The sequence below is a fragment of the Leopardus geoffroyi genome, chromosome B2 (assembly GCF_018350155.1).
Source record: "Leopardus geoffroyi isolate Oge1 chromosome B2, O.geoffroyi_Oge1_pat1.0, whole genome shotgun sequence".
Lineage (NCBI taxonomy): Eukaryota > Metazoa > Chordata > Mammalia > Carnivora > Felidae > Leopardus > Leopardus geoffroyi.
In genome coordinates this window covers 17,823,018-17,847,234 of record NC_059332.1, presented here as the reverse complement: position 1 = coordinate 17,847,234, position 24,217 = coordinate 17,823,018, and the positions used below count along the sequence as shown (strand labels likewise).

The 24,217-nt window shown below is 40.1% G+C and overlaps 1 protein-coding gene across 1 annotated transcript in view; it reads left to right on the top strand.

The window, feature by feature from the left end:
• Window positions 1-715: 715 nt before the first annotated feature.
• Window positions 716-24,217, top strand: part of SYCP2L (synaptonemal complex protein 2 like) — a 96,780-nt gene continuing 73,278 nt past the window's right edge. The window contains exons 1-9 of the mRNA XM_045500892.1: window positions 716-880; window positions 1,263-1,382; window positions 4,843-4,947; window positions 6,003-6,027; window positions 18,354-18,439; window positions 18,557-18,645; window positions 20,808-20,842; window positions 21,697-21,839; window positions 23,869-23,921. Coding sequence (XP_045356848.1) covers window positions 716-880; window positions 1,263-1,382; window positions 4,843-4,947; window positions 6,003-6,027; window positions 18,354-18,439; window positions 18,557-18,645; window positions 20,808-20,842; window positions 21,697-21,839; window positions 23,869-23,921 — 821 coding nt within the window. The remainder of the gene's footprint in view (window positions 881-1,262; window positions 1,383-4,842; window positions 4,948-6,002; window positions 6,028-18,353; window positions 18,440-18,556; window positions 18,646-20,807; window positions 20,843-21,696; window positions 21,840-23,868; window positions 23,922-24,217) is intronic.

The following is a 24,217-nucleotide window of genomic DNA, read 5'->3' as shown; positions in this document are numbered from 1 at the left end:
CTGATGGCTCAGAGCCTGGAGCCTGCTTCAGATTCTGTGTCTCCCTCTCTCTGCTCCTCCCCTGCTTACACTCTGTCTCTCTCTCAAAAATAAGTAGACATTTAAAAAAATTAAAATGATCTTGTATATTGGTAATTTAGCATGTAGGATTGGACTGAACTGAATGAAAAAATCATATCTTTATAGTACAGACATTTAAGGAAGTGTCTCTTCAAATATATGTATTTAGAAGTCTATCTTCCTAACGTTCAGGCAGAAGAAGAATTGCATTCATTATGACAATTTGCATCCTTAGTCGACTTCCATCTGTAATTGTTGAGTTCATTTTCTTGTATTCTGATCATTTATGTTGCTTTTAATAGGTTTGAATTTTTTAGTGTTTTAGAATTTCTAACATGACTGAGGATAAAGTCTCTTCTGCAGATACCTGTACTTAAGTATAATTCTCCTTAAGTCAGTGGCTCTCAGAGTTAGCATGCATGAAGGCTTCTACCCTAGAGTTTCTGATTACTAGTAAGTCCCCAGGTGAAGCCCATGCTGCTGGTGGTCCGGGAACCACATTTTGCAAACTGCTATCTTAAACCGGCAAACGCAGCCATTGGCTCAATGATTTACTGTTCAAGAAATAACGATCTATATTTGCCCTCTAAATTTCACACTGAATTACTACTGATAATGCTAGAAATGTTGCTATGAAATGTTCTTGGGGGAGGAAATGATTTGCAAACCATCAACTTTCCAGCTTCAATCGCTTATTATTGATGCCTTCCATGATAAAGGATTTCAGAAAATAAAAGACTATTTTCAAGAGGGAGCAAGCCACAGTCCTCAAAAATACAATCATCTTGCATTCTACCACCTTCATAGATCAATAACTAAGGCAAGTAAGTTGTTTTGTGGGTGGAACAACAATGTGTAGTTATTTGTAAGGCTTCCCCCCCCCCCCCCCCCACATTGAGCTATAATTGACGCACATTATGTAAGTCTAAGCTGTATGGTACAATGACTGGGCTTGTTGTGGTAATCATTTTGTAATGCCGGTAACATCCGTCATCTCCTGTAGATACAAAATAGATAAAATTTCCTTGTGATGAGGGGCACCTGGCTGGCTCAGTCAGAAAAGGGGTTGTCAGCTCTAGCCCCACGTTGGGTGGCGAGATAACTTAAGTAAAATTTAAAAATCTCCTTGCGATGAGACCACTTGGGATCTATTTCCTTAACTTGCATTGTAAGGCTTTATCTTTGTGTGGTCTAATACCCAGGAACTGGATAAAAAGGAATTTCAGTATGTTTCGCTGTTGCTGAAATGTATTCAGCGATTCTGCATTGATGGTGTCAAAGAAGATGAGCCTTTGCTAATTCAGCAGGGACTGATCCCAAAGATAAGTGTCCTGTTTTGATCTTGTGTGGCTTTGGGTAATTTATTTTTTTTTTTTTTTTTTTTTTTTTTTTAAAATTTTTTTTTTCAACGTTTATTTATTTTTGGGACAGAGAGAGACAGAGCATGAACGGGGGAGGGGCAGAGAGAGAGGGAGACACAGAATCGGAAACAGGCTCCAGGCTCTGAGCCATCAGCCCAGAGCCCGACGCGGGGCTCGAACTCACGGACTGCGAGATCGTGACCTGGCTGAAGTCGGACGCTTAACCGACTGCGCCACCCAGGCGCCCCGGCTTTGGGTAATTTAAATGGGTGTGAAATCCGTTATCTAGTTTGGTGTTTTCTGTTCCTTTGAAATCAAATTTGAGCCGAAATTGATAATGATGTGCGTACTGCCTGTATCCATCAAAAATTCTGCATAGGTTTCCTGATGTATGTGCTGGGCAGGGCACTTGGGGAGTGTGCAGGAATGAGTCGGTCATACTCTCTACTCCCCTTGACAAGCCAGTTGCTGTAATAACATGTTTAAATTGGTGAACTGAACTTGGAAATACAGGATGAGCAGGGAGTAAGCTATTCTCCATCCCCCCCAACCCCCCACCAAAGGCTCTATAACTATTTTAATAGAATTAGTAACCACATTGGACCCGGATAAAGGATCAAATGCTTCCCCTCGCCATAGCCCACTTTTCCAACTTCAGAGATCTCAGTTGAGTCTGAAAACACAAAGAGCAAACACATTTTTTTGTTTGTTCTAAGTCCTGCAGTTGTGAAATTTTATTCTGGTTCTTAGGGGTTAACCAGCGGGTACTATTATGAGTGCCTTTATATTATTATGTTGCTGGAAGCAACACAGACTAGGAAATCTCTTGGTGCCTCTCCCTTGTTTTATGAGATGAGATTCTGCAGCTGTTAGATGTTCGATTTGTTGGTGAGGAGGTAAGGGAAGGTAGAGGGGCAAGAGGGTGATCTGGCTGGCTCTAAAATCTTTGATTTTTTTTTTTTTCTCCCACCCCCTGGACTCTAGTACCTGAAGTTTATTAAAGCCAGATTGGCTCAGGGAGATTGCTCTGTTTTGTTTTTGTTTTTTTTTTTTCTTTACTGTAAATTCCTCTCTGTGGGAAGGAATAAAGATCTGTTGGTGGAGACCAAGTAAAGACCAGGCTTTCCTTAATTCCTCTCAGGGACTTTAAAAGAGCTTACAGGGCGCGGGGAGATCTAAGGATTATGCTTAGGCAAATTGTATATGTTTCATTTTGCATGTAGTGCTACCTAATTCCCTCCTACACTTACCAGTGCAGATAATAGGAAATGGGGAAAAGGAGGTAAAACTTGAAAGGAAATGGAGCAGGATGTCCACGGGCAACTTGGTAACTTGGAACCACGGGCCGATGGTTTTTTTTTGTTTTTTTTTTTGGGGGGGGGGGGCGGAGGCAGGGGGATGAGTTAAGATCTACCCCAACCTGAATTTCCTATTTAGATTTTAAAATACCCTTCCAAGATTTAAAGAGTCCAATCAAATAAGTTTCCACTGGAGTTTTTGAAATCCGAATTCCAGTGGAATATGGAAATTTCTAATTGGTGATGGAAATTTCTGAACCGTAACTTAGACACATTCTAAAGCATGTTTTGTTTCATGTAGGTGTTGGTCAAGGAAAATGCATTGTATTATCAAAGGGGCTGGGATACTAGATTCTGTACTTCTAAAGCCAATTATGTTTGCAGGTCAGCACAAAATATACTGGGAAGTTATTTCTCTAGAATAAGAATTTCCCATGGAAAGGAACATGTTTAGTCCTGTACCCTAGGATCCAGGAGGATTAAGCAACTTGTTCTATACCGTGTGCATAATGAATACTAGCTATTACCTCTGTAAATAACCATTTTGTCTCGTGTTTCTGGTAATCACACAGCTGTGGGGGCAACTGGTGAATCTGTTAGGCCATGTATGATCATGGCACATAATGGGTCCAGAGAGTGACTTCTGGTAGCAAGTCTCAATCAAATACTGTGGCGTTTCCCTCACATCTCTTTACCTATACTCAATGTATTTTGTGGGCTTGGGAGGGGGATACGATTTGGGTTGGTAAGTGGAGTGGTGACAAAAATGTACTTAAAAGCATAAAATTCTGCCTTTGAATATAGGAAGGGGGAAATGTGGCATTAGCAGTGAATTTCATTGTATAGAGGGACATTTTTCAGGCTATCAGAGAAAAGTTTGCCCCAGCAGGTGGATGATTCAGTTTAATGCAAATCTTTGCTTGATGTGAGATAAAAGGAGCATCGCTGGGAGCACAGCAGTGGCCCTCCAACCTTGCTGTACGTTAGAATCACCTGGAAAGCTTTAACGAGCACTGTCTGTGTCCCACCACCAGCAATTCTGATTTCCTGGGTCTGTGAGGGGTCCCAGGCATCAGGGTGTTTCAAAGCCTCCCAGGTTTTCCTAATGTGCGGTCAAGGTTGGGACCTGATTGCTATGTCCATGGTCCCCAGCTGGGGGTGCTTTGGGTTCTTGGCTGCCAAGTGGGTGAAGTTTCCAAGGCCTCACTCCTGTAAGCGTTTTTCATCACAAACTCCTCCTACTCCACGTTCAGTTGAGGATTTCAAACTATGCCCACAGGATTTTGTTGTTGTTGTTCTTTTTTCTAAGCAAAAAAAAAAAAAAAAAAAAGTGGTCCAAAGATGGCCTTCACTTTTTTTTTTTTTAATTTTTTTTTTTCAACGTTTATTTATTTTTGGGACAGAGAGAGACAGAGCATGAACGGGGGAGGGGCAGAGAGAGAGGGAGACACCGAATCGGAAACAGGCTCCAGGCTCTGAGCCATCAGCCCAGAGCCCGACGCGGGGCTCGAACTCACGGACCGCGAGATCGTGACCTGGCTGAAGTCGGACGCTTAACCGACTGCGCCACCCAGGCGCCCCTTTGAATCAATGTTGTAGGAGTTTATCTTAAATCCTACCAATCCTAGCAGCTTAATATGAACTTGCATATACGTTCCTGTAGAAAAACAAATCTCCAATTGGCTGGACGCTTTTGACAAAAGAAAGGCTTGAGGCATAGTTACTGTATTAACGTACTTCTCTAGCACGTTCCAAATTCTGCGCCTCCTTTGATAGTACGTTTTCTACAGCTTTCAAGACAAGAATTGCTCCTGTGTGGGGAGGCTCATTTATCTCTTAATCTTTAATCACTAGCCCCCCGTCTATGACTTCCTGGCATCCCTCTTGGCCAAATCTCCAACTCTTGCTGGTATCTGAGAGCTTCTTAGTGCCACACTGTAACAATAGGTCTTCATTCTGGAGAGTTCTAGATGGAGGTCTTAGAGCCAGGTCGAATCAAAATGTCCTAGAAAATCCTTAAACTATTTTGCTCAAGTTTTTACTGGAATTATGAGACAGTATTGAATAAGGCCTAGAAGTTTAAAGTCTTAGAAGGTTGAAACTGTGTTTCTTCTCTTGTGTACATGGTTTCCTGGTTTGAAAGAACAATAGAATTTCTGACCATGGCAGATCCAGTGTCTGACCCATCCCTGATTAATGTGATAGAAGACTTCTTTGACACAGCCTTGGTAAGGATTTGGGTGGATTCGTCACTGAACAGATACCATTGGTAATTTGCAAGAATCTTCAAGTTATTTATAAAACTTGTCTTTTCTTAGATGTGGGTTTTACCAAGACTCCTATTTAGTATTTAGAATATTATATGAAATTGGGGCACCTGGGTGGCTCAGTTGGTGAAGCATCCGACTTCAGCTCAGGTCACAATCTCATACTCCATGAGTTTGAGCCCCGCGTCGGGCTCTGTGCTGACAGCTCAGAGCCTGGAGCCTGCTTCAGATTCTGTGTCTCCCTCTCTTTGACCCTCCCCCATTGACGCTCTGTCTCTCTCTGTCTCAAAAATAAATAAACATTAAAAAAAAATTATATGAAATAGAAACTATGTAACCAATGCTATGGAAGAAAAATGATTTATTTTCATATATACATTATTCACCTGTTTAAGGATGATATGCTGATTTTAATAGTGACTGAAGGTCAAATAGGATTTCTCTAAACTTTAAAAAATTTTTTTAATGTTTTATTCGTTTTCTGAGAGAGAGAGAGAACAGGGGAGGGGAGGGGCAGAGAGAGAGAGAGAGAGAGAGAGAGAGAGAGGGAGAGAGAGAATCCGAAGCAGGCTCCACAGCCCAGAGCCTGATGTGGGGCTCGAACTCAGTAACCATGAGATCATGACCTGAGCTATAGTCAGATATTTAACTGACTCAGCCACCCAGGGGCCCTGGATTTCTCTAAACTTTTAAGTTTATTTATTTTGAGAGAGTGCGAGCACACAAGTGGGGGAGGGGCAGAGGGAGAGGGAGGTGACAGAGGATCGGAAGCAGGCTCTGCACTGACAGCGGAGACCCTGATGCGGGGCTTAGGCTCGTGAACCCTGAGATCATAACCTGAGCCGAAATGAAGAGTCGGACACTTAACTGACTGAGCCATCCAGGCGCCCCTAAACTTTTTTCTACTGTATTTAAAGTCAAGTCCTGCCTTTTAGAGAAATATCGGCATTAATGGATTAAAGTTATAGTTGATAATGCTTCTGAAACATAATATAAGCCTTTTCTTTTTTTACTAGGTTATTTCCAGAAGTAGTAGGAAAGGTAAGTATATTATTTGCCACTGATTGACTATCTTTCATTAGTAAAATATTCTGGCATACAGTAAGTAAATATTTGCCTAAATGACCTATAAAAGTACAATAGGTTTAAGTACATGGATGTATTGACCATCTAATGGTAGCCGTATTGCAATGCAGAGATTTTGTTGTAAAGTATGTCTCTGTCTGCCTTTTATTTAGTTTTAAATATTTTAAATACCTACTTTTAATAGAAATACAGCTGACATAATTTCAGGTGTACAACATAGTGATTTGACAGTCACGTACCTTATTTGATGCTCTCTGTGATGAGTATAGTCGCTCTGGCGTCCTACACCATTATTGTAATATTATTGAGGATCTCCTCCAGACGGAGAAGGTACTCTAAGACCAAAAAACAAAGCAAACCACTCCATCCTGTTTACATAGTTTTAATCAGAGTAACTTACCAGGGGGGACTGGGCGGACAAACCATCCCTGAGCTATGTGGCTATTATCCGCCAAGTCCAGACCTTAATCCCCAGCTTCTATAGGGTGAGGGGCATGGTGGTGTGGTCACAGGGTGGTTATCTGAAGTGGGGCCTTCTGTGTGCCACTTCAGGGAAGGTCAAAGAAAGACTTCCTGCGTTCCGGTCACGGGGCACGTTAATCTCCTCAGGGCATGCAACACGTAGCCTTGACCGAGGTCATGGTGTAGATGTGGACAAGATGGAGGCCAGAGATGGAATTAGCGTTGTCAGCACTCTTACAAAGCTGTGCTTGTGACTCTCTGTCACTTGTAACTGGGAGTTTGTAACTCTCAATCCCCTTTATTTTGTCTGCCTCCCCACTTCACCTTCCCAACTCCCCTCCCTTCTGGCGACCACCCGTTTATTCTTTGTACTTAAGAGTCTTTTTGCTTGTTTGTTTCTTCATTTGTTTGTCTGTTTGTTTTTTAGATTCCACATAGAAGTGAAATCCTACAGTACTTGTCTTTCTCTGACTTATTTCACTTAACATAATATGCTCTAGATCCATCCATGTTGTTGTAAATGGCAAGATCTCCTTTTTAGATGAGTACTATTCCATAGTGTGTATCATACCCTTTTTATCCATTCATCTACTGTTGGACGCTTAAGTTGCTTCCTGATCTTGGCTCTTATAAATAATCCTGCTATAAACATAGAGGTGCGTGTATCTTTTCAAATTAGTGTTCTAATTTTTTTTTTTTTTTTTTTTTTTTTTTTTTTTTTTGAGTAAAGACCTAGTAGTGAAATTACTGGACCATACGGTATTCCTATTTTTAGGGTTTTTTTTGAGGAATCTTCATACTGTTTTCCACAGTGGTTTCACCAATTTACATTTTCACCAATCGTACACAAGGGTTCCCTTCTCTCCACATCCCCAGGAACATCCACATTGGATATTCTTGCCTCCTTGGGTGTAGATTGACGAGATAAGCATGGGTTTATCCTGCGTTTTCTCTTCTGTTCCATTGCTCTATGTATCCATTTCTTGGGCTTGTACCACACAGCTTTGATTACTGTAGCTTTGTGATATAGTTTGAAACCTGGAAGCATGATGCCTCCATCTTTGTTCTTCTTTCTCAAGATTGCTTTGGCTGTTTGGGGTCTTTCTTTGGTCCCATACAAATTTTAAGACTATTTTTTTCCAGTTCTGTGAAAAATACCCCTGGTATTTTGATAGGAATTGCATTGAAGTTTTAGATCATTTTGCGTAGTATGAACATTTTAACAATATTTTTTCAGTTATATCTTTCTACTTATTTGTGTCTTCAGTTTTTTTCATTTATGTCTTAGTTTTCAGAGTACAGGTCTATCGCCTTAGTTAAATTAATTCCTAGATATTTAAAAAATGGAAATTATAAATAGGATTGTTTTCTCAATTTGTGTTTTCTTCTAGTTCATTATTAGTGTATAGGAACAAATTTCTATATATTGACTTTTTTTTTTTAGCCTGAAAATTTACAAATTCATTTTTTCTAATATGTTTTCTGATTTCCAGTTTCTTTCTGCCTTTTATTAAAAAAGTAATTCCAGGGGCACCTGGGTGGCTCAGTCAGTTGAGCATCCGACTTTGGCTCAGGTCATGATCTCGTGGTTTGTGAGTTGGAGCCCCACGTCGGGCTCTGTGCTGACAGGTCAGAGCCTGGAGCCTGCTTCGGATTCTGTGTCTCCCTCTCCCTCTGCCCCTCCCCTGCTCATGCTCTGACTCTGTCTTTCAATAGTAAATAAACGTTAAACAAATTTTTTAAAAAAGTAATTCCAGTATAGTTAACATATTAGTTTCAATAGATTAGTACAATATAGTGATTCAACAATTTTATACATGACTTAATGTTCATCATGATAAGTGTGCCCCTACTCCACTTATTTCACCCATTCCCCACCCACCTCCTCTCTGGTATCCATCTGCTTGTTCTCTACAGTTACCAGTTCATTATCTGGGTTTGTCTTTTCCACCCTTGTTTGTTTCTTAAATTCCACATATGAGTGAGGTCATCCAGTATTTCTTTCCTCTGACTTATTTTGCTTAGCATTATGCTCTGTAGATCCATCCATGTTGTTGCAAATGGTAAGACTTCTTTCTTATGGCTGAGTAATATTCTACTGTATATATGCCATGTCTTTATCCATTCATCTATTGATGGACACTTGGGCTATTTCTATTAAGTGGTTATTGTAAATAATGCTACTGTAAACATAGGGGTGTATCCTTTCAAATTAGTGGTTTTTTTGGATTCTTTGGGTAAATACCTAGGTAGTGTGATTACTGGATCATAGGGTAGTTCTATTTTTAATTTTTTGAGGAATCTCCATACTGTGTTCCACAGTGGGTACACCAGTCCGTATTCACCAATAGGGCAAGAGAGTTCCTTTTTCTCCACATCCTTACCAACACTTGTCTCTTGTGTTTAGCCATTCTGACAGGTGTGAGGTGATAGTGTATTGTGGTGCTGATTTGCATTTCCCTGATGAGTGATGTTGAGCGTCTTTTCATGTGTCAGTTGGCCATTTGTATGTTGTCTTAGGAGAAATGTCTGTTCATGTCTTCCTACTTTTTTAATTGAATTATTTCTTTGGTGTTCAAATTTTCCATATATTTTAGACACTAACCCTTCTTGGGGATAGGTCATTTACAAGTGTCTTCTCCCATTCAGTAGGTTGTCTTATAGTTTCATTGGTTGTTTCCTTCACTGTGCAGAACCTTTTTATTCTGATGGAAGTCCCAGCTGTTTATTTTTGCTTTTATTTCCCTTGCCTCAGAAGATCTGTTTAGAAAAATGTTATGGCTGACATCAGAGACCTTACCACCTGTGCTCTCTTCTAGGGTTTTAATGGTTTCAGGTCTCACATTTAGGTCTTGAGGCCATTGAGTTTATTTTTGTATATGGTGAAAGTGGTCTAGTTTCATTCTTTTGCATATGGCTGTCCAGTTTCCCCAATGCCATTTGTTACTAGACTGTCTTTTTCCCATTGCATATTCTTATCTCCTTCGTCAAAGATTAAATAACTTTGTAATCATGGATTTGTTTCTATGTTTTCTATTCTGTTGATCTTAGGTCTATTTTTGTGCCAGTACCATACTGATTTGTTTACTACAGCTTTGTAGTATAACTTGAAAACTGGGATTGTGATACATCCAGCTTTTCCTTTTTCAAGATTGCTTTAGCTATTTGGGGTCTTCTGTGGTTACCTACACATTTTAGGATTGTTCTAGTTCTGTGAGAAATGATGTAGATATTTTGATAGGGATTGCATTAAATGTTTAGATAGCTTTGGATACTATGGACATTTAAAAAATGTTCTTCCAATCCATGAACATGGACTATCTTTTCATTTGTGTCATCTTCAATTTTTTTCGTTGGTGTTCAGAGTACAGGTCTTTTACCTCTTAGGAATAAACTTAACCAATTTTGTTTGGTACAATTGTCGACGGGATTGTTTTCTTCGTTCCTTTTTGTCACCTCATTATGAGTATATAGAAATGCAATGTATTTCTGTATGCTGACTTTTGTATCCTGTGACTTTACTGAATTCATTTATCCATTCTAGTTTTTTGGTGGAGTCTTTAGGGGGTTTTCCAATATATAGATAGCATCATGTCATCTGCAAATAGAGTTTTAGTTCTTCCTTACCAGTCTGGATGCCTTTTATTTCTTTATGCTGTCTGATTGCTGTGGCTAGGACTTCCAATACTATGTTGAATAAAAGTGGTGAGAGTGGACTTCCTTGTCTTGTTTCTGACTTTTAGGGAAAAAGCTCTCAGTTTTCCCCATTGAGTGGGATCAGTGTATCCCAGGAATAAATCTTACTTGATCAGGGTGAATGATTTTTTTTTTTTTTTTAAGTATCCTTGGATTCTGTTTGCTAGTATTTTGAAGATTTTTGTGTCTGTGTTCATCAGTGCTACTGGCCTGTAGTTCACCTTGTTGTTTGTTTATCATTGTCTGGTTTTGGTGTCAGGGTAATGTTGACCTCTGAGGATGAATTTGGAAGTTTTCCTTCCTCTTCTAATTTTTGGAATAGTTTGAGAAGAATAGGTATTAACTATCCCTTAAATGCTTGGTAGATTCCCCTGTGAGGCCATCTGGGCCTGGAATTTTGTTGGTTGGGAATTGTTTGATCACTGATTCAATTTCCTTGCTGGTAATAGTCTGTTAAGTTTTCTATTTCTTCCTGATTCAGTTTTGAAAGTTATGTTTCTAGGAATCGATCCATTTCTTCCAGGTAGTTCAATTTGTTGGCATATTATTTTCCATAATTTCTTATAATCATTTGTATTTTTGTGGTATTCTTTCATTTGTGATTTTATTTAGGTCCTTTTCATTTATTTGGATGAGTCTAGCTAGAGATTTATCAATTTTGTTCTTTTCGAAGAACGAGATCCTGGTTTCAATCTGTCCTATTGGTTTTTTTTTTATTTGTTTGTTTTGGTTTGTTTCAGTTTGTTTTATTTCTGCTCTGATCTTTACTATTTCCTTCCTTCTACTGGTTCTTGGTGTTTTTATTTTCCCCTAGCTCTGTCATTTGTTTGAGACTCTTCTTGAGGTAGGCCTGTATTGCTAGAAACTTCCCTCTTAGAAGAGCTTTTGCTGCATCCCAAAGATTTTGGACCATTGTGTTCACTTTCCTTTGTCTTTCATTTCTTCTTTAATTTATTGACCCATTCATTGTTGAGTAGCACGTTATTTAACTTCCATGTATTCTCTTTCCAGATTTTTTTGTGGCTGATTTCTAGTTTCATAGTGTTGTGTTCAGAAAAGATGCATGGTATGATTTCAGTCTCTTTTGTATTTGTTGTTTTGTGGCCTAATATGTGATCTATTCTGGAGTATGTTCCACGTGTACTTGAAAAGAATGTGTATTCTGTTTTAGGACAGAATATTCTGAATATATATATCCATTAAGTCCATCTAGTCCAGTGTGTCATTCAAAGCTACTCTTTCCTTGTTAATTTTCTGTTTTGATGATCTGTCCATTGATGTAAGTGGGGCATTAAGTCCCCTACTATTGCATTACTATTGATTCTTTTATGTTTTCTATGGATTGTTTTATGTATTTGGGTGCTTCTATGTTGAATATATAAACATTTACAATTGTTATAAAGGAGACTATCCAACAAGGAGATAAGATTATAAGGTGTCCTTCTTTGTCTCTTGTTATAGTCTTTGTTTTAAAGTCTATCTTTTCCTATACAAGTATCGGCACCCTGGCTTTCTTTTCACATCCATTTGCATGATAAATGTTTCTCCATCCCCTCACTTTCAATCTGCAGGTGTCTTTAGGTCTGAAATGAGTCTCTTGTAGACCGCATATAGGTGGGTCTTGTTTTTGTTTTTGTCTTTTTTCCATTCTATCACCCTGTGCCTTTTCATTGGAGTGTGTTGTCCATTTACATTCGAAGTAATTGATAGGTATGTATTTATTGCCATTTTTTTACTTTATGGTGTTTTTTTGTAGTTTTCCTGTGTTCCTTTCTTCTGTTCTCACAATTAGTTGGCTTTCTTTAGTGATACATTTAGGCCAAAATAAAGAGAAAGGAATCTATCTATTTCTAGCTTTTGACTTGTGGTTTCCATTAGTTTTGTGTATAACATCTTCGTCATATAGTGGTCTATTTAAAAAAAAATTTTTTTTTTAACGTTTTATTTTTGAGACAGAGAGAGACAGAGCATGAACGGGGGAGGGGCAGAGAGAGAGGGAGACACAGAATCAGAAGCAGGCTCCAGGCTCTGAGCCATCAGCCCAGAGCCCGACGTGGGGCTCGAACTCACGGACCGTGAGATCGTGACCTGAGCCGAAGTCGGACGCTTAACTGACTGAGCCACCCAGGCGCCCCGTATATAGTGGTCTATTTTAAGTTGATGGTTGCTCAATTTTGAACCCATTCTTTATTCCTCTTCCTGCAACCCATGTTTTAGATATGAGTCCTACTTTACATCCTTTTATTTTGTAAGTCCCTTGACTGATTTTTACAGATACACTTATTTTTACTGTTTTTCTGTTTCCTCCTTTTATTACTCCTAGTCTTTGCTTTCTGTTCAGAGTCCCCTTTATCATTTCTTGTAGGGAAGATTTAGTGGTCATTAACTCCTTTAACTTTTGTTTGGGCAAACTCTTTATCTCTCTTTCTATTCTGAATGCTAGCCTTGCTGGGTAGAGTATTGTTGGCTATAAATTTTATCCTTCAGCTCTTTGAATATATCCTACCACTCTTTTCTGGCCTGCAAAATTTCTGCTGAAAGATCAGCTTATAGCCTTATGGGTTTTTTTTTTTTTTTTTAAATATGTAACTTTTCACTTGTTGCTTTTAAAATTCTCTTGATCATTACTTTTTTTTTTTTTTTTTTTGCCATTTTGATTATTGTAGGTCTTGGTGTAAATCCCCTCAGGTTAATTTTCTTGGGAGCTCTCTGTGCCTCCTGGATCTGGATCTGTTTCCTGCCCCAGATTGGGGAAATTTTCAGCTATTGTTTCTTCAAATAGCTTTTCTGCCCCCTTTCCTCTCTTCTCCTTCTGGGATTCCTATAATATGAATGTTAATGTTTGATGGAGTTGCTGAGTTCCCTCAATCTGTCTATTCTCATTTTGCATAACTTTCTCACCTGCTCTGCTTGACTACTCTCCATTGCTCTGTCCTCCAGCTCACTAATTCACTCCCCTCCTTTCTCTAGCCTGCTGTTTATTCCATCTAGTGTATTTTCAATTTCATTTGTTGTGTTCATCTCTGATTGGTTCTTTTATCTCTTTGTTAAGGGCCTCCCTGATGTCCTCCATTCTTAAGTGCATGGAGTATCTTTATGATGGCGACTTTAAATTCTCTATCAGGCATATTATTTATATTCATTTTGCTTATGTCTCTTGCTGTGGTTTTTCCTGTTCTTTCATTTGGAACATTCCTTGGTCCCCTCATTTTGTCCAATTCTGTGTCTGTTTCTCTGTGTTAGGAAAGTCTGCTATGTCTTCTGATCTTGAAAGTAATGGCCTTGTGAAGAAAAGGTCCTGTATTGCCTAGCAGTGCAGTGTCCCCTGTTTACCAGAACCTGATGCTTCAGGGATTGTCACTGTATGTGTTGTGTGTGGCCTGCTGTTGTGTCCTGTCTACTTTTTCCTTCGGTACAGTTATTTGCAGAGGCTCTCTTTGTTGTGGGCGGTGTTTGGTATCCCGCCAGGATGGGTCCTGCAGTTTTAACCAGGTGTGTGCCAAATTACTTATGAAATGAGACTAGCGGCTGGCGCTGGGACCTGGGTGGCCTGGGCAGATCCACAAAGTGTGCAAAGTGGGCAGGGTGTGCAATTTTAACAAGGTGTGCCTCCAGCTTCTGCCGGGCTCCCCCCGCCCCACCACCAGGACCAAGGCCCCACAAAACATGCAGGTTGGGAGTCGTGGTGTTGGCAAGGTTTGTGCCAATCTTTTGTGGGAGGGGACCTGCAACATTGGGACTGAGGCAAGCCTGGCAGGGGACAGGGTGTGGTGTAAGCAAGTTAGGTAGTGAATGCTGGTGCTGTGCTGGTTCCTTCAGGTAGCTGTGTGTTTATTCTGGGGGGGAGGTGGGAGTGGAGGAGGAAGATGGTGCCTTCCAGCTCCTTTATGCCTGGAGAGACCCTCATCAACCCCTGCCATTCCAGGACATGCTCCAAAATAAATAAACTACTCTTTCCCGTATTTCTCAGGAGTTTTTCAAACTGCTACTTCTATGCTATAACTCCATGGACTGTTTGTACTGTCTCTTTAAGGGTGGAGACTCAGCTTTCTAGGGCCTTCCAGGCTCTCCCAGAACAGAGTCCACTGGTTTTTATAACTCCAGGCTTTAAGTCCCACTGGTCGTAAGGCTCACAAAATTTATCCCCTTTGCTCCCAAAGCCAGTTGTTATGGGGACTTGTCTTCCTGGTGTGGGATCCCTAGCACAACAGTATGTTTCTCTCTCCTCTCTACTTCCGGCCCCCTGCCCCAATGTGGATGGCTGTGATCTGTTTTGTTTCCCACTGCCTCTTTGCCCTTCCCACCCTCTTCAGTAAGGCCTCTTCTATACCTTTTACTTATGGTGTTTGTTGTGCCAGTCTTTGGGTGGTTTTCTGGATTATCTATGCTGTTGAGTATGATCAAGTTGTACTGTGGGATGAGGTTGCCTTAGGGTTCTGTTACTCTGCCATCTTCTCCGTGATGGAAATAGTCCATTTACATTTAATGTAATTTGAGAGGTATGTGTTGGCATTTTGTTCATTGTTTTCAGGTTGTTTTGGTAGCTCTGTTTCTTCTGGCTTCTTTCCTTGTGGTTTGAAGGCTTTCTCTAGAGTTACCCATACATGAAAAAGAGAAAGGAACCCAAGTGTATCTGTTAGAGGTTTTTGATTTGTGGTTACCATTAGGTTTATGTCATCTTGTATGTATAGCAGTCTTTATTAAGTTGACAGTCACTTAAGTTTGAATGCATTCTAAAAGCACTAAATTTTTACTCCCCCACCCCTGTTTTATGTACATGATGTCATATTTTTATCTTGCATATCCTTGACTGTTTTTTGAAATATGACAAACTTTATTACTTCTGTGTGTGAACTTCCATACTGGCTTTATAAGTGATGAATATACTACCTTAATAAAAGGTCTGTTTTTACCTGTGACTTTTTTCCTGTTGTAATTTGCTTTTAGTTCTAGCCTTTCTTTTCCAGTCAAATAATTCCCTGTAATCCTTGTAAGGCTGGTTTAGGGGTGATGAACACATTTAGCTTTTGTTGGTCTAGGAAACCCCTTTTCTATTCTGAATGATAACATTGCGAGGTAGAGTATTCTTGGTTATAAATTTTTTTTCCTATCATCACTTTGAATGTATCATCCCTTTCCCTGCTGGCCCACAAAGTTTCTGCTAAAAAAAAAAAAAAAAACAAAAAAAAGCTGATAGCCTCATGCGGTTTCCATTGTATGTAGTTGTTTTCCTTTACTGCTTTCCAAATTCTTATTTTTGCTATTTTTAGTTATTATGTGTCTTGGTGTAGACCTCCTTGAGTTCATCTTGTTAGGAGTTCCCTGTGCTTCCTGGATCTGGATGTTGGTTTTCTTCCCCAGGTTAGGGAACTTTCCATTTATTTCTTCAAATAAGTTTTCTGCCCCTTTCTTCTCTCCTTCTGGGATCCCAATAATGTCACTGCTACTACGCTTGATGAGTTCCCTTACCTATTTTCATTTTTTTTTTACTTTTTGCTGTTCAGCTTGGCTCTTTTCCATGACCTTGTTTTCCAGATCTGTGAGCTGTTCTCTTGTCTCCTCTAATATGCTGCTGATTCCCTCGAGTGGTTTTTTAAATCTTGTTTTGTTTTTCCAGTCACTGGATTCTTCATCTCTGTTTTATATTTTCTGTCTTTTGCTGACCTTCTCCCTGAGTTCATCCACTCTTCTCTCAAGTCCAGTGAGTATCTTTGTGACCATTGCTTAGAATTCTTTAGTGCTTATCTGTTTCTTCCAGCTCTTGTGTTGTGATTTTTGTCCTGTTCTTTCATTTGGAATACTGACTCATTTCGTCTGTTTCTATGTGTTAGGGAAGACCGCTACATCTCCTCCTGACAAAAGTAGTTGCTTTGTGTAGAAGAGGTTCAGTGGTTCCCTGTAGGGCTGTGTCCCTCGGTCATCAGAACCAGACAATCCAGGGGTGTCTCCTAGACAACCCTACGAGTGATGGGCTGAGTTACTATTGTGTCTAGCTGTGTTTGCTTGTAGCCCAGTCAGCGGCAACGACCCATTTTGCTACCATGGGCACACTGGGCAGGGTTTGGTCCATGCCGTGATAAGGGGCCTGTGCAAGGCCGCTGGGCTCCTAGATCGGCAGGATCAGCAGTCAGGCTAGCTGTCGGCAATTAGCCTCTCTGTGTGGGTCTATCAGATGACTGGGCTTTCTCCCCATGTGGCTCACAGGGCTTTTATTGGTGGATGGGCTGGTAGTCAGACTAGGTATCTGCAATCAGCGTCCTTGCTGCAGCCACAGCTTTCTTTCTGTGTGACCAGCTGAACAGTTTAGCTGCTGGAAATGGGGGTGAACTGGTGTGCGAGATTATCTCCTCTTCTCCCCAGGGCAGTACACACTTTGGAGTGGTGCTGGTCCCCACCGGGGCTGCCTGCCTGGTGTCGGGGCAGGACCCACTTTGTAGGGATGGCTGCTGAGGCAGGCGGGTTGGATGGAGCAGGTCTGTAAGGGAGCTTTGGGGGTGGGGCATGGGGTGCTAGCAAGATTGAGAGGGTCGCTGCTGGCTCCCATACGTGTCCAGCTGTGTAAGCTGGGAGTGGGGAGAGAAATGGTGCCCGCAGGCATTTTTATTCTTGGAGAAGTTTCCTAAAGATACCTGCCCCTCTACCACACATTCTGAGATTAGTAAGTAAGTCTCTTCAACATATAGTCCCCTCCCCCCAGGTGCTTTTCACACTGTTGTGTCTCAGGCCAGGTTATTTATTATGCTGGCTCTTTGAGGGTGGGGCCTCTCTTTCCTGTGCTTTGAAGTTTTTTGTGACAAGATGCTTCCTAAATTTTTGTTTCCTGAAGTAAGCACTTTTTTGAAAGTCCCTCTTCTGCTACCTGATGGCAGTGCCCCCTCCTTCCTTTTTTGTAGCGCTGCATTTGTCAGTTTCTCTTTACTATTTAAAGGAAAAGATTGACATCTGGTATTTGCTAATTAACCTGGTACATAAAGGTCTTTAGAATCCCTGCTGTCCATCTGAAATCTCAAGTTTTAAGCTGGCAGGCAAGTTGTTGGCTCAGCCATTAGCGAAATTTCTGGTTCCCAAAGATCATCTAGCAGTATCCATCTGGCTTTTTTTTTTTTTAAATTTTTGAGAGAAAGAGCACGTGCGAGAGCGGGCAAGTGCATGAGCGAGCTGGGGAAGGGCAGAGAGAGACAGAGACAGAATCTATGACAGTTTCAGGCTCTCAGCTGTCAGCATAGAGCCTGACGTGGAGCTCGAACCCACAAACTGTGAGATCACCACCTGAGCCGAGCCAAAGTCAGACGCTCAACTGCTAACCAACTGAGCCACCCAGACGCCCCTGGTTTTTGTTTTTGTTTGTGTGTGTGTGTGTGTGTGTGTGTGTGTGTGTGTGTGTTTTTGTTTTTTTTTTTTTTTTTTTTTTGATGAAAGAGGAATCTCTTCTCTATTTTCTGGTTTGGGTTCCTATAGTTTCATGAATTATATGGAGGTTGAGTATATTACCTATGATAATACATACATCAAAATTGCACGTTCGAACCTATCAAAGTAATGCTATCACCTTACCGTAAATTTTTGCACTTATCAGAAGCTTGTAAACTACCACCATCATTTTATATCTTAATGTGCATAAATGAAATCGCAAATCTAGTTTAATAAGCATGAGGGATGACCACATACTCATTTTACTATGCACTGACATAAATAGCTGTTGAAATTTCTATGATTATGCTATTTCATAGAGGCCAACATTTTATTAAAAACCTTCTGTTTGAATAAGACATTACAAATATCTATTTTTTAAAAATGCACAAACGTAAGCAACAACAGAAAACTTGTTTTCTGTACAAGGAGCTTCCCCTTGTATATTTGTCCCTCAGTCTGGACCAAAAAAAGTAGCTTTGCTTGAGATAGGATAATCCCACACAGTCACACTTCGTGGATGCTGCTGTTTTGCTGAATGAGAGCCTATGCAATGCCGGTGCATTTTGTCCAGGTTTTATTGCCCAGGCTGTTTTAATTCCTAACATGTTTACTGCCCTCACGGCTTTTCCAGTCTTTGCCTCTTCCTGTCGTGTGGGAGTCTCCTTATTTGTCTTAGCGTCAGTTTGATTCTTTTAAAATTGTGATTTCAGGAAAAATTCAGATGCTGAGTTCCTTCATATTTACCTTAGGATTTCTGGTGACAGAAAAGACTGTGAGTCATTTGATTCAACGGGAGGTGAGTTGCGAGTAACAAATCAGTCGTTAACCGTTGCTCTAGAGACCTTAGAGAAGGTTGTGCCCAGCTCTCCATGTTTGTGTCTTCCCCGTGAATACTTTCTCCAACTCCAAACAGGCTCTGAAGACTTTGAACTCCATTTTGCATGCTGTGCCTCGGGAAGAGAGAAAACAACTCCCCTTGTTGGAAGGCCCATGTCGTCTTATGTAAGTGAGGTTGTACTTGATGATGGAATGACGGAAGGTTAAAACCTCTCTCGATTGAACTACCTCAACCTTTGTTCTCCTTAGACTTGACGACTTTATTGCTTCTTTTCAGTAAATGCTTTGTGCACCTACCCTATATCAGGCACTATGCTAAGTAGTGAAGGAGGACTGGACTTTGCTAGGCTTTTCTTTTTTAGTAATATGTTTATCAGGTTTGTGAGCTGAAGTGCTTTCTTGGGGTATAGACCATTTTTTCCCCACTGTGAATGTGAATTAGTGACTCACGTGTTCAGAGTACAGACTCTGGAGCCAGACTGGGGCTTCAAATCCTGGTTTTGCCCCCTTTGTTTGCTCACCTGCAAAGTGGAGCCTTGACTGACAGTTTTTATACAGGTCGAATCCGGCAAACCATTGGCAGTGATGAGCCTATTATCTGGTAAAGAGCAAATGCTCAAAGGCTACCAACTTTGAGCTACGCCAGTAAAGCGTGGGATTTATATTGTTTTTCAACAATGAAATCAATGGATTCTTAATTTTTTTGACTCTGTTACAATTCTGTAGTTCTTGGGACATTGACATTTGGGGGTAAGGTTGTACTGTGTGGCTGTGGAAAGGGCAAAACGAGTACCCTATTCTAAAATGTGAACCTGTATCCGTGACCGTGCTAACTGCTACTAACCAACATCGTTGACCTCGTGCGGCACACCCCCATTCCTGTGACATGCAGCCGTGACTGGTGAGATGAAGGGCAACCAAGTTTGCCATATTGTAGGCCCAAATGAGGTTATCGGTGACCATGAGCCCACCTCTATCACGTTTGTCCATTAACTAGTGCATGCAGGTTGCAGGGTATCTACTATTTCCTAAAAAAAAAAAAAAAAAAATTCAACTACATTTGTTTAATCACTATTCTCAGCGATATATTTAGATTTGGAGAACAGCTGACCTGATCCTTTTCTCCTAAGTTTTCAAACTAATCCTATGGTCCCGCCTTATTGTTTGTATATGCTAGAAAGTCTGGAATGCTCTGGACTTCAGGTCAAATATAAAGGCTGCAAGCACAAAGCAGTGGTCCTATTTAAGGCCTCTTTTTAATATTCTTTTTAATCGATCTGTTTATGAGAAACTGAACTAAAAGATTTCTTGGCCAGTCTATTTAAAACAGGTGTTATTTCAGATAAGAAAGATCCACATCATATTTGTTGATATTTAATTAACTGAAATTGTTAAAGGAAGATATAATATGGGGGTCTATTATAATTCAACCAGTTAACCCCATTACATCTAATAAAGGGGATACATTTGTCAGTTTTTTAATGCTTCTCTATTTTTGAGAGACAGAGAGGAGAGAGAGGCAGGGAATCACAACCAAGCTTCAGGCTGTCAGCTCTGAGCCCGAGGGTGGGGCTCAAACTCCCAAGCTGAGATTACCACCTGAGCTGAAATCAAGAGTCAGACACTTAACCGACGGAGCCACCCAGGTGCCCCTCTCCATTTGTCCGTTTTTAAAAGTAGTTCAAAAGCTCATTAGATGGGGCACCTGGGTGGCTCCGTCGGTTGAGTGTCTGACTTCGGCTCAGGTCATAATCTTGCGGTTTGTGAGTTCAAGCCCCGCATCAGGCTCTGTGCTGATGGCTCAGAGCCTGGAGCCTGTTTCAGATTCTGTGTCTCCCTCTCTCTGACCCTCCCCCGTTCATGCTCTGTCTCTCTCTGTCTCAAAAATAAATAAATGTTTTAAAAAAAAAAAAGCTCATTAGAAAGATTTAGTACTTGCTGTACTATTTTTTCCAGGTGTCAACTGTATTTTTTAAACAGATTATATAAGAAATATATCCTCACACGTTGATGAGGTGATTATCAAATTGCAGACTCTTAGCATTTGGTAAATCTTCAGACATCATCCAATTGAATTCATTTTATAGAAGGAGGAATAGAAGCTCAGAATCTACAACAACTCTAGCTTCTTTTAAAAAGTGCATTTAAGTCAATATATAAACTGCGTTTCCATAAAAATGTATTCTTGACATTTCAGAAATTTTGATGCTGAATTTGAAATAATTTCAAAAATCTACATCTTGATTTTAAATGTTAATGTCAAAATAGTAAAGTTTTATGTATGTTCATTCACTTCAGTAAAATGTTAATTTATTTAAATGTTTCAGGAAAGACCTTGCAAGGACAATCTTGACTGTGGGTGGTAAGAAGTGTTCAGAATTTTAAATGTTAGAGTATTACATATTGGCCACTTGGGGCTTTATGAGCATCTTGGAACTGTGGATAATAAATTTTGGTCAAGTTGAAAATAAGAATTAGCATTTTATTTGTAATTTATTGTGAAAGGTTTTAACATGCTGAAAACCATAAAGAATAATTCACGAATACTCATTTATTCACCAGCCAACCAATCTAAGTCAGATTTTCATCTTGCTACATTTACTTAGTCTTTTTTATGTAGAATCAGAGTTCCATGTAAAGCCCCCTGTGTACCTGTCCCTGATCCCATTCTCTCCATTGGTAGAGATAATCCTTGACTTAGATTTGGTTTTCATTCAAAAGTAGGTTTTTATACCTTTATTTTATGGATTCATAAGCAACATATATTATTTTACAAATTTGAAAAGCATTCTGTAAATGTCTTCGTGTTGTGTATATCCAGCTGCGATGTGACTTTTAAAATTCTTCGAAATTGAAACATATATATTTTTATCAGTTGCGAAATACCACAATTTATCTTGGGCTTTTATTTTTGTGGTAACATTTTTTAAGGCTGTTTGAGGAGCTGCTTCTTAATATTTTAATACTTCTAAAATATAAAATGCAAAGATTTTTTTTAATTGTTATATGGTAGCTTATTTAGATTTCCTCCTGATGTTTAAATATTGAATTTAAATAATGATCCAGGTTATATTATAATGCTTGTAGCATACAATGTTAGTCTTCCAAGATGGAATTTCTTACAACAGTGCTAATGTGGAGAACCTTTTTTTGTCTTTTCTTTTGCTTTGTGCCCATCCCGGAATGATCTAGGTCTATCATGCTTTTCATCTCTAGATTATGACCAGCAGGTTGCTCTTTCTGAAGCATTGTGTAGACTGACCTTGAAAAAATCCAGGGGGGACCTTGTCCATCAGTGGTTTGAAGATGACATCATTGCTGAAGCTTTCAAAGAAATTAAGGATCGAGAATTTGAGACGGTGCGATTCTTGGTCATCAGAATTCCATTTAATCAATGCATCCTCACACTGTTTTCCTGAGCATTGGGCTCAGGGGAGGAGTTTTTCTTCAGATGTGATTAAGTTGCCATTCTTAAGCTTCCTGTTCTCCATCTCTGTGAAATGATTTGAGGACCACGTGAACATCAGATTTGTGGGCCAAATCTGGACATACAGATAAGGCTGCTTTATAGGTAACTTATACTGGACACAGAACAATGCGAATAGGATGGATCCAGTTAGAGAAAACACGGAGTAGGGAGCCATTTTAGCGACGCTCAGATGGTGGTCAGAGCTGTAGAAGAAAGAAATGTGCATTTCAGTCTTGCATGGAGCAGCTGGGAAGATGAGGGAAGGCTGAAATTGGCATGGGGTGCTCTACAGTTTCGAGGAATAAGAATTTTCAGTGCTTTCCACGCAGTCTGGCTCACCGTGGTTATATCCTTGAGTAGCACAAAAATAGCTCATTGCTTGGCTGCATATTCAACCACATCTTAAAATAGCTAAAATATTTTCCCTCTTTTTTCAAAACACTCTTAAAAAAATTTTTTTTTAATGTTTTATTTATTTTTGAGACAGGGAGAGACAGAGCATGAACGGGGGAGGGTCAGAGAGCGAGGGAGACACAGAATCGGAAACAGGTTCCAGGCTCTGAGCCATCAACCCCGGGCTTGACGCGGGGCTCGACGCGGGGCTCGACCCCACGGACCGCGAGATCGCGACCTGGCTGAAGTCGGACGCTTAACCCGACTGAGCCACCCAGGCGCCCCATCAAAACACTCTTAAAATGAGGGGTAGGCCCTTGGGAAAAAGTAAAATTCTTAATAACCATGAAAGCGTTGAACCAAGCCTTTCTAGTCAACACTGCTATGTAATTAGAATTTTATTAAATCTGAACTCTTAAATATCTTATTGAAAATACATTTAACTTTGAGCCTGTTGCCAGATACACAGTAGTTGTCTAGCCAGTTTTCTGTTTGATCTAGATGGAAAGCCCATAAGCCTCGGGTTCGAGTACTACCTCCCTGGCTTACAAAAATGCATACATCATGTAAGGTAGTTGACTTATGAAGGCTTAGGGTTGTTATCTGTGAAATGGGAATAAAAGCCACCTTAAAATTGTGAGCACTGAATGAGAGAAACCAAAAGTGCCGGGGATGTGGTGGGCATTCCGATGCTAGTTTCCTTTTTCCTCTGTGTCATCCTCTCCTCTGCAGGGAATTTTCGTGAAAATCAGTCAAAGGTAGTGTTTCTCAAAACCTCTTCCCCACAGAGCCATGCACTTCTTAATTGAGCTACTTTGAGGTCCAGACTTACATTACTGCTGTCTACTTAGTGCTGAATAAATGTATAAAGTGTGAGGATGTACTACAACAGCCAGTCCTTGCTAAGAAAAGGGACAAAAGCCTGGGTCAGTGTCTGTGCAGCTTTAGTATTTTGGAGGCAACAAATTTACCTTTCTACTAGCTTCGGGTCGGGAGAACTTTAAAAAATAATCCTTATTCTCTGAACTTGTATCAGGAAAGAGAAACTAGGAAGGAATAGGCTAGAGAACTCCTCATAAGGAAAAATGGCAGCGGGTAACACACCCAAATAAACTCCAAGTTGACAAGTTTATGGATTTGTGGTTGGCTTGAGCTGGGCAGATGTTAGCAAGATGGACGCCCGGTGCGTTAGCGAAACGAATCTAGGTCACTAGTTAAGTGTATTTCTCTTTCTCTTAACCCAATGAAATGTAACTGTGCCTATAACTTTTGGAGACTTAAAGCATTTCTCAGCTGAAAATCTGGCTGGGGGTTCCTTCCAGAATTTGGGTCTGAAGCTGCCTCTTTATAACACAAAGTATTGTTTTAATTAACCTGTAATAATGAATCTTGGTGAAACCTTGAGATGTTACTGGGCCCTGGGAGTTTCAAAGCAAACACTAGCTTCTTCATGCTGGTAAAAGTAGTACTTAAATAAGACCTCTTTTGTTTTTTTTTAATTAAAGTTTGCATTATTTCCTTTGAAGGATAGTAGACGATTTCTCAATCACCTAAACGACAGACTTGGTGATGAAAGAAGGTAAGATATTTCTCTGGGTGTTGTTTTATTGACTAGTTGTTTTCTGAAAATGTCTAATACTAAAGAAAAATCTAGGATCAGTTTTATTCAGGAGAGAATATAGGATACATAACTTATTGATCACTAATGGATTATGCATTGAATAGAAACATCAGAAGATTAGATCCCTTCTCCCTAGTGATTCATTTGTATGTGTTTATCTCTATCAGTATTTGAGCACATTTACTTATAACTTGGAACATTTTTTAACATGTCCAGAAGATTTTATGAAAAGTGACTTCCTGAAGGTTTGAGGC